At 34.7% G+C, this 10,946-nt stretch overlaps 1 protein-coding gene and 1 pseudogene across 1 annotated transcript; both read right to left on the bottom strand.

The window, feature by feature from the left end:
- Positions 1 to 2,141: 2,141 nt before the first annotated feature.
- Positions 2,142 to 3,833, bottom strand: LOC143541936 (putative serine/threonine-protein kinase PBL11). The gene is made up of 5 exons (XM_077034621.1): positions 3,507 to 3,833; positions 3,301 to 3,433; positions 3,068 to 3,204; positions 2,809 to 2,980; positions 2,142 to 2,512 (listed from the first exon to the last, which is right to left on the bottom strand). The coding sequence occupies exons 1-5, from the start codon at positions 3,831 to 3,833 to the stop codon at positions 2,142 to 2,144; spliced, it is 1,140 nt and encodes a 379-aa protein (XP_076890736.1).
- A 36-nt stretch (positions 3,834 to 3,869) lies between these two features.
- LOC143541935 (receptor-like protein kinase FERONIA pseudogene) lies at positions 3,870 to 4,742 on the bottom strand (annotated as a pseudogene).
- Positions 4,743 to 10,946: the final 6,204 nt, after the last annotated feature.

Raw genomic sequence — 10,946 nt, 5'->3', positions numbered from 1 at the left:
CATCGGCAAGGTAATACCCACGCTTGTAAAGCGTCCCTCTAAGCTCAAAAGAGGAGTCCGGGGCCGTCTCGTTGATCCAATCGTCAGATATGGAAGATTGATCAAGTACATTTATGTCGTTGTTTGAGCCGGCAACATCAAAAAATGCATGCCAAAACCATAAGTCTTGGGACGCCACCGCTTCTAGAATAATACTAGGATATGGATGATCATCTCGTGCAAACTGACCATGCCACGCAGTAGGACAATTTTTCCAATCCCAATGCGTGCAATCGATGCTACCAAGCATGCCGACAAAACCGTGTTTTTCGGCATGCTTCGCTTGTAACTGTTCAACCTCACTAGCCGTAGGCTTACGTAAATATCTAATACGATACAACAAAACAATAGCTTTAGAGAATTTGTAGACACATGACCTGATGTGTCGACCCGACATCTTCAAATATTCGTCGAACATATCACTAGCGGTTCCATACGCCATATAACAAATCGCGGCGGTACACTTTTGCAAGGTGGAGAAACCGACTCGACCTCTAGCATTAACCCGTTGGGTAAACCAAGGAACTTCTCGTTCGATGTCGTGTAGTATTCTTAAAAACAACTCACGACTCATTCGAAAACGAGTTTTAAACTCTGAGGCCGTGTAAACACACGGGTGTTAAAATAGTCGTTTCGTAGTGCTTCGTGCGCAGCCGCTCGGTCACGGTTTAAACGTTCACGTCGGGTTTCGTGCCGTATTGACGAACCCGAGTCTTCTTGTTGTTGCCACCACTCATTACACCCCGTTGCGAAAGCACGAAACATAGAAGCACTTTTTTCTTCGCTCGAAGACGAAGAAGAATAAGATGGTGATGACATTTTTAAAAAAATAATAGGGAATTTTTATAGATATAGAGAGGAATAGAGTAGTTTTGTGTGTTTGTTTCTATAAAATGAGAAGGTATTTATAGATAAAAAAAGGAAATGGAAAAAGTTTTTCTTTTTATTTAATAGCCAACGGCTATATTTTAAAAATATTACCGTTGAATGGGGCCCACATGCATCTCTACACCAACATTTTGGCCGTGAAAGATATGGTGGAGAGGGGTTGGCGCCCCGTTCACGGAGGAAGTGGGGTGGTGTTTCGCGCCCTTCACGGCGCCAAAGTAAGTCTCACGGGGGTCTCACGACACCATTTCCACTGCTCTTAGGCTAAATTCTTAATAATTTTCAACATCATTGTTACCTCAGTTTTTCTTTTCACCATTTAATCCCGTACCATTCAATCTATATTATACGACGTTATTCGTCATTTTATTTATTCATATTATTTAAATACAAAACAAATGAAAAGGAGAGGGAAAAATCTGATTGGGTGTGGTGTTCGTGGTGTCTAGATCGAGCATGACCGTGGGGCCTGGAGCACGATTGCGGTGGTCGTAGAACCCGATCGCGCGTGGACCAGAATAAACCGAAAGGTCAGATTTTGTTTGGATGTAATATACAATCGATCGATTTATAATTCATAGACATGTGCATATTAGTCAGACTTTTATTAAATGTATCAAGTTCTATAATAATTTCTTTTCAAGTCACCACAATGTTTAAATGAATTTATCTAGAACATGTAATATACTAATAGGGTACAGTTACTGTACGCTAATGCTTAACGTACGGTATGTACGCGAGACGCTCAAAGGTAAAAAAACAAAGGCAAAAACCTAAAACGCTCAGAAAACGCTCACAAAACCTTAAACGCTCGTTAAACGCTCAAAAACCGTCTTTGTGAAAAAAAGTGAAAAATTGATCGATTAACCATCAAAAACTGTTTTTTTTCGGTGAAGCAATGATTGATTGGATATGTATTGACGATTCCGAGATGTTTGGATATGATTTCATGAATTGATTCGTGAAAAACGGAATTCGCGCATGTATTTGTACGATAAGCATTAGTGTATTGGATCTTTTCTATATACTAATATATATCTTTTTTGTATTTTCATTAACTTGTATACATAAATCTCAGGGTCATCAGAGTTATACCAACAACTAAACTTTTATGTTAAACATATGAATATCATTTAGTTATCCAACAATAAAATAAAAAGAATCTTATATTTGTGTATATTAACAGAGTTTAAAAATTCTTCCAAATTTCATTACTAAAATTCTGATTTGAAGACCATCAATTCTGGATTTCTTTTTGCGGAAATTTTGGAGTCTACTGCTTCTTGATAACACTCATGCAAGACCTTCAAGATTTTATCCATTGATGGACGTTCATCTTGTGCTGTTTGTAGACAATCTGAAACAAGTTCAGCAAACATGATTGCTCCCTTTGGAGGATGATTATTATCCTGAAGCTGTGGATCCAGAATCATTTTCAAATTTACCTCATCTGCTATCAAAGGAGTAGCCCACTTTACCAAATTTTGCTTTCCTTCTGGTCTTTTCAGGTCAAACCCCTTCATTCCTGTTAGTATTTCTAGCATTACCACTCCGAAAGAATAGATCTCACTCTTCACTCCGAAACCTGCCAAAGTCGACATTCATTAGCCAGCCATTGTCACGTGTATGTACACGACTAGCTCGGCCTTTTAGCATCCGAGAATAATTGTGCTGAGTAACCTATAATAAATTAGGCGGAAACATGGGAGGGTCAACAGGCTCCATTGATCCTCCGATCACCAGAATTTGTCAAATTTTATATATAAAAGCCGGAACATTCTTATGACCATCTGACTAAGAAGTTCTGGTTCTAGTTCCGGTATCCTATGAACATAAGTTTTAAGCTTGTAACTAGATGACCAAGTTAAAAGCAGAACCTACCTTCTTCACGTTGATGTTCTGGTTCGTCCTTACTAGTACCCTCCAATCTTACATCTGCTTGGTAATGAAACCACTCAGGTGCGGCATAATGTGCATCCATTCGGAACGAGTATGAAGAAAGAGCTACAAACGAGGTTTTCACCTCAAAGTCCCAAAGTCGAGCGTTATAATCCTGGGAGGTTTATAAACTCGAATGTAAAATTGTTTGATGTTACTTAGAAATTCAAAATGCAAGCATGTCTAAGAGTGTCTTATTTACCGCATCCACCATAATACAAGTGGTCTTAAATTGGCTATACATTGGATATCCCTTCTTTTGCAAGAAAGACAGGCCTTGAGCAGCTCCTACTGCTATTTTTAGCCGTGCAACCCAAGAAAGTGAACTTGAATCTGGTTCTGCATATACAAAGGATATATACTTTATGCCTCATCGACAGAAGCCAGCCAAAAAGATACAATCAATGTGAAATTACATAGAGAAGATTTTCTTACCTCCAAAAAGAAGTTTATCTAAACTCTTGCCAGTAATTAGCTCGTAAGCACACGATAGAACTTCAGCATTTAAGCAATATCCTAAGAATTTGACAAGGTTGGGATGATTGAATTCTTCAGGTTTGAGATCTAGCTGCATAAAAATTTCAGTAAGTTTAATACGCTTGCACTAAATTAATGAAAAGGGGAAAACGAAAAAAACATACCTCAGATGTTCCAATATGCGTCGTCCTTACGTAACCAACACTAGATTCTGTCTGCGGATATGCCAATTCATCCACCCAAGTCCAACATTTGCCAATGGTTTCAGGTGTATATGTGGAGAACTCTTCGCCATTGAAATTATCTGTTTCAGTTACCAGGTCAACATCGGTTTCGGATTTGCTTACCTCTGGATGAGCCGGCATAACGTCAGCTTTGCCCGTGAACAAATATCTTACCTTGTTAAAGAATCTTCCATCATTAACACGAGAACCAACACTTTCTCTTTCTCGTGACAGAATAGACTCGAGCTTTACCACAACCTCTGCCATTGTAGGGCGTTGTTTTGGTTGATGATGTAAGCAGTGGACAGCTATGCCTGCAAATTCCTTCAAACATTTCTTTGAGATTTGTCCGATCAGTCTAGCATCCATAATCTCGTTGAGTCTTCCCTCTTTGAAATGGTCTTGAGCCCAAAATGCTAAACTCCATTGATCCTCATCAAGTGTTGGATCCACCGCTCGCTTCCCAGATAACACCTCGAAAAGGACAACCCCAAAGGCGTAAACATCTGATTTTCTTGTTAGTTTTCCGCTATGGAAGTAGCATGGATCCATATATCCAAATGTCCCTTTGACTAAAGTGCTCACATGATAAGTTCGCGACTGATTTATTGTGCCCACTTTTGCCAATCCGAAGTCTGAAATTTTTGCTGCCAAGTTAGAATCCAACAAAATATTGGAGCTCTTGACGTCTCGGTGTATCACTCCATGTTGAGTTGACGTACCCGTGTGAAGGTAGTCTAGTCCACGAGCAGCACCTATACATATCTTTAGCCGTTGTAACCAGGATAACTCTGAAGCACCTCTGTGGAGATGATCTTCAAGGGTCCCATTGGGCATAAACTCATATGCTAAGATCATCTCTTTCCGTTCGTTGCAACAACCGATCAACGGCACTAGATTACCATGCCGCAAAGTGGAAAGGAGCTTAACTTCTGCCTCAAACTCATGCGCCCCTTGGTTAGATGCAGAATGCAACCGCTTAATTGCAACTTCGTTTACTGATAACCCGAACTTGGTGAGAGATTTATAAACCTTGCCGAATCCCCCACGGCCGATGACTAATGCCTCATCAAAGTCATTGGTTGCCAGTTCAATCTCTGCAAGTGTAAGACGTAGACATGTTTGGTCTGGAAGTCTGAACGAGGAGTTGGCAACGTTGTTAAGTTCAGGCAACATCATTCACTTCTTCGATCAATACGGGCCTTGATTGCCGATGGATTTTTTTTGTTGTTATATATTCAACTCAAAGTCTTCGTTGATTTTTTTGGTCTTCTCCTAATTTCTTTTCTGGAGGCGTTGAATTGCTTGGAATTGTTGGCTTTGTACAGTATTCCATATGATAACAAATAATCCGTTCATATCTTAAGCTAGCTTAATAATACAATCAAAGCTAGGCCGCCCAATTTATTATCATTTCTACTTTTTTAATAAAATTATTATTTTTAATAGTTATATTATACATAGATATTCGTTTGTTGCTTCTTATTTTAATCTTCAACAAGTTTTATCATTAACTGTTTGATTTAAATATCGGATAAAGAAGAAGGTTCGTTTTTTCCTTGGACAGTTTGTGCCAAAGCTTTGGTAAATAATATCTAAGAGTTCCTAATTGTAACAAAAGTTATAATTAATTTGTTTCCCTTCGAAAACACTTCTAATGTAATGAAAGTTTATGATTTTTTTTCTATAGAAAACGAATCATAAACAGTGGCGGATCCTGAAATTTTTTCTAGTGGGTACACTGTTTTTAGATGCTCTAATATTATACAACCGGATATAAAAAAATTCGGGTCAATTTGGCTGTGTTGGGTCGGGTAAGGTTCATCACATAAATAATATACGATACAATAACAAAAAAACAAATATCATTATAAATTCAAAAACACATCATATAAGTATGATTGACTTTTAAACTAAAAATAAAGCTATAGTTGCTCTTTATGATTCGACGGTTCAAGTTTTAACGAATTAGCATTTAAACAAATTGCGCACATCATATAAGTATGATTGACTTTTAAACTAAAAATAAAGCTATAGTTGCTCTTTATGATTCGACGGTTCAAGTTTTAACGAATTAACATTTAAACAAATTAGCAATTTGACGTGACAAACTAACAATGTAACATAACGTTTTTTTTTAAACACAAATTGAACACTTTATTAAACACCATGCCACTAGCAAGCAGCTTGTTACACATAGAGACCAAACTCCAGAAGACCAGAACTTTTACGATGACAGCACCAAAAAAAATACTAACAGGAAAAAACTCCTCACCAACACAATGCTACCTGTTTTTAACCAAAAAGAAGTATAGAATTTTGACCCTTCCAGAACAAACTATCATGACTAATTGTCTAAAAAAATTATAAAATTTTGCTTACAAGGGGATTCGAACGCAAGATGTCCATGTAGGGAGAAGGAAACTTTCCCACTATGGTTTAGATTATTTACTAGTTCACTCAACATTTTATATATGAGTTCACTCTAATATTTTATATAGATATTATACTAAAAATTCGAAACTCAGCGGATTCCCGTGAACCCACAACTTCTACACCAGATCCGCCCTTGATCATAAACAGGAATGAACATGTGTGACTGGAACCGAGAAGAAGGAAAGCAAAATTTGGTAAAATGGGCTACTCCATTGCTAGCACATGACACGAATTTGGGAATGATTCTTGACCCACAGCTTCTGGATAATAATAATAATAATAATAATAATAATAATAATAATAATAATAATAATAATAATAATAATAATCAACCTCCAAAGGGAGCATTCATGTTGGCACAACTTTTTTTAAAATATCTGCAACCAACACAAGATAAACGCCCATCCATGGAAGAAATCTTGCAGGTCTTGCGCAAGTGTTATAGCGTATCTATTTGTATTTAAGTAGTAGTCATGTTAGAACTTAAAGCTACTTGATTCCCTATATATACTGTCCGAAACATTTGATTGAGTTTTCCAATTGAATTAATATTATTATGCAAGGCTATAAACACCAATCTCTAAAGCATCATTGACTAGTAAGGTCTATACACTTGTTTACTTGTTGCTGAACCTTAAGGACATAACTAGCAGAAAGGTTTTTTTTTTTTTTCTTTTTTTTTTCAATGCATGTTTTGTTTGAGTAAGATAACTTGTTTCTTGGATTTCAATTGTGTTTGGCAGAAAACAATATCCATATCTTTTGTCGGATAGAGAAATGCATGTGAAAGATTGGATTTTTGGGGGTTAAAATCTCAAGACTCAAGAGCATATATTTTTTATTTCTTGCAAATTAATATTCGTTTCATATATAACTTTTATTGATTTAAAGTATCTTTGATTTAGTATATACGAGATGTCTAATCAAAACAACAATAAAAATGACTTCTGATCAACAACTATAAGCTATCAAACACATGTAATGTTTAAGATAAAATGTGACAAATAAAGTAATTCCCTATACTTTTTGAGATATGATCTTGATCTTAATCAACCGACTATAATAGAAATATAGATATATTCTAAAATGTTAAATTTTCAGTTTGTAGATGATATATTTTAATCACTCATAATGATATAAAAGTCTATTAGTTTTTCATGTTAATATAAACCATAAAATAACTTGTTTTATACCCGTCCTAATCCAGGTTTCCCACATTACAATAAAGCTTAACAAACATGTTAATTCAGTTAAACTTAAAAAGTGATTGAACATTAAAAACGTAATAAAATCAGTTAGTACAGTTAATTTATAAAACATGTGAACTACTCTCAAATCGATTTGGCTTTTGCAAATGCCCCATCGGCCTCGATCCTATGGTCGCAAGTTGAAGGTATTGTTAATCGTAAGATATTAGAATTAGAAGTCGTACCAAAGATAATATAAACCATAAAAACTACTAATTTATTGTATTAAATGTGTGATAACGTCATCATGATTGGTAAGATGTACATCTACCTGTATCTACGTTTAATACAGTCCATGTAAAAGTAGAATGCTTAAATGTAATGCATAAATTACGTATGAATAATTAACTGTTAATACATATCAACTCGACTTTTTTTTTCAAACCTCGGATTTGTTGTCCTATAATTAATTTAAAATAAAATACATAATTCCATGAAACAATAAAGAAGCTATTCTTCATAGCTCCGATTTAATGTTTATAACAGTCCTATTTAGTAACTATATTGGGTGTTTGGATTCCTTACTTTTGCCTCCTTATAACTTATTCAAAAGTTAAAAGGTGTTTAAAATTACTTAACATGTAAATAGAAAAATTATATAAGTCCTAAGAATGTGACTTATGACTTATGGATAAACCATAAGAAGAAGGTAAAATAACACAAAACATGGATATCTTTATAGCTTTTGTGATAACTATAAAGTTTTTTTATATATATATTTTCAAAGTTAATTTATTTGAGTTTTTATTAATAAAGAGGACATCATAACATCATTATTGTCAACTACATTTAGACACTAATCACCGTTCTTGTACACATGATCAAATGTACCAAAACGCATCTCCCTCTTCGAATACATGACACCAGTACTACCACTGCTTGCTTGCACCGGCGGAGCTGGTGGTCCAATCACCGGAACCCACTCTATTATCATCTTAAGCATACCATTCTGCAACAAATAAAATACAAATGATTGTCAAAATAATAAAAAGATAACGAATGAATTAGTAACCAAACTAATAATATATAGCTAGACACCTGAAAAGTAATCGGTTTAAAAGCGTCAAACAATTTTTGTGACATTCGTCAATTTCGGGTCTCGGTTATATTCATTTGGTAATCATTTTGTAACATGTCGATTTCTTTGCGTTTTATTTTAATAAGTTATACTTCGTAATGGTGGTTAAACTTGTAAATCCGAACTGTCATATTATCAAACCATTGTTAATATAACTCTAGCGTGTGCGAGGTTTGTCAAATACAGTTATTTATAATTTATAAGCTAGGTTAAGTAAACGTTAGGGACTAAAGTAGATTTCTTTAAAGTTATACAAGTTTTAAACCAATTATAACTAAATATCAAACTTGAGGGGCCAAAAACATAACATTTATAACCTACCTATAAAAGAAACAAACCCTAATCCGAATATCATTACACCCAGCCGCCTCCTTCTTCTTCCCTTTCATTTTCCGGCGACCCCAGCCGTTTTCCGGCGACGTCCGACCACCCACCTTCGGCCACCACCTCTCACCGCACCACCACTAACCTTTATTTCCCCTCTGGTATGTAAACCATCACCCGCAGCCACCACCACCACTCCTTTCCCCGTTTTTCCGGCGACCTTCGGCCGCCGTGGCCTCACCGGAAAACCAGCCCCGCCACCTCTCTCTCGCCGTCTCTATCTTTCTCCCACTGTCTCTCTCGCTGTCTCTATCTATCTCTCTCTGTTTCTCTCTCCGTCTCTATCTATCTCTCTCGCTGTTTCTCTCTCTCTCTCGCCGTCTCTCTCTCTCTCTGCCTCGTCTCTCTCTTTCTCTCTCGTTGTAACTCTCTATCTGCTCTCTACCTCTCTACGGCTCTCTCTCTCTTTTTCCTTTCCTCCCTCCCTCTGTTGCGGTTTCCATCTCCGACTACCTCGGGAACATATATTAAGTACAAGTTAATTTGGATTTTGTTATTATTAATTTTAGTATATCAATTAGTTTGAAATCGTTAATTATCGGTTAAATGCTTTGAAACGGGTTGGATGAATATTGGTGTTATTTTGAATTGGGGATAAGATGAACATCGGGTTTGGTTAGCTAAGACGGAATACACCCGAGTTACTAACCACTTAAAATCGATATTGGATTTATGTTTAAAAATAAATATATATAAATGTTATAATATTATTTTAGGTTTAATTCATATTGTTACTATTATTATTACTATTACTATTAATATTTTTAGTATTAGAATTATTATTAATGTTATTATTATTATAAATATTAAAGTTGTTAATATTATTCTTAAAGATCATATTATTGTTATTTATTAAAATTATATTTGATAATTTATTATTATCAATAATATTATTACATTTATCTTGTGAACACGTTTAGAACTCGAACCGACACCGAGGATGGTATTATTATTTACTATAAATATTATTTGTTATTATTATTATTATTATTTTATCAACAACGCTTTAATTAATACTTGAGGTTTTTATTCTTTAACTATTTTTATTAGTATCATACTATATTAGTATTATTAATAATAATTATTGAAATTATTATTATCATCGTTATCTTATACATCTATCTATATATATATATATAACATATTTTTTTAGATTTATTATTATCATTACTATCATTATTATTAATAATATTATTATAAGCTATATTATAAATTCATGTTATGAAAACCGAACTCTTGATTTAAAACCCGTCTTGTTTCTATTTAATATTTGTTTAGTTATTTAAAAGCCCAAATAAAATAATATTATTTTATTTTAAATTACCAATTAAGTATGAGTCCCTAACCATTAACAAATTAACCGATAATCCGATTTACAACCAAACCTTCTCGTCCAATGTTTCAAATATAGTTTCATTATGGTTTCAAGTTCATTAATATATATTACATTATTCATTTTAGCTAAGGTGTTTATCGTTTCAAGTCGGATCTGTCCGTTTACCGTTCGAATTTCATTTATTTATCTATTTATTTCTCGGTTCATCAGTCGAGGTGAGTACTTTCATACCCCTTTTTCCATCTTTCGTTTTGGGGTGACATTTCATACTTATCAAACTAAATGCTTCAATTACTTGAATCTTTAAACCCACAAACATTGTTGTATACTTTACTTGAATAATTGCTCGATTTGGTGTTCTATGCTATATGTCTATGTGTTTATCGCTTTCGGTTGGTGGAATCTATAAATCCTAGACTACTTGGCATCCCCTTGTAGCAAGGTGTCGTGAACGTAATGCAATTAACGATATTCTATTAAATCCTAGACTACTTGGCAACCCCTTGTAGCTAGGTGGCGCTAACGTAATTCTATTAGCGATTGTCAATTTATCCAAGTTGTTTTTATTTATTGTTTCGTATACAAGTTTTGTGGCATTTTATTACTATATACTTATATGTTCAAACTTATGAATTGCTCACCAACCTTTGTGTTGACAAACTTTATTTTATGAAATGTTACATGTTTGACTTTTGTTGACTCGAGGACTTGCCGAAAACATTATCAAGACTATTAGGATATTAGTAAAACGAACAATATAAGTGCTACTTGTATTCAACTTGTTTGTGTAGACGAGATGTGTTGGTATTGATTTGTTGAAATAAAACGAGTTAAATAAATATTGTCACTTTAAATAGTGTCCTGTGTATTTGTCCAATCACGTTGCACCCCGGCATGTT

This window comes from Bidens hawaiensis, unplaced genomic scaffold (assembly GCF_021521415.1).
Source record: "Bidens hawaiensis isolate Kalapana, Puna unplaced genomic scaffold, B.hawaiensis_p1.1 tig00012728_1, whole genome shotgun sequence".
NCBI lineage: Eukaryota > Viridiplantae > Streptophyta > Magnoliopsida > Asterales > Asteraceae > Bidens > Bidens hawaiensis.
Note: the sequence above shows the minus strand (reverse complement) of the source record. Positions and strands in the feature narration are given on the sequence as shown.

Bases quoted from the DNA above. Each gene is read 5' to 3' on its own strand.
- LOC143541936 (XM_077034621.1), bottom strand. From the start codon at position 3,833: ATGGCAGAGGTTGTGGTAAAGCTCGAGTCTATTCTGTCACGAGAAAGA. The intron at 3,434-3,506 runs GTATGTTTTTTT...ATTTTTATGCAG, and splicing joins CGCATATTGGAACATCTGAG to CTAGATCTCAAACCTGAAGA. The intron at 2,513-2,808 runs GTAGGTTCTGCT...CGACTTTGGCAG, and splicing joins AGAACATCAACGTGAAGAAG to GTTTCGGAGTGAAGAGTGAG.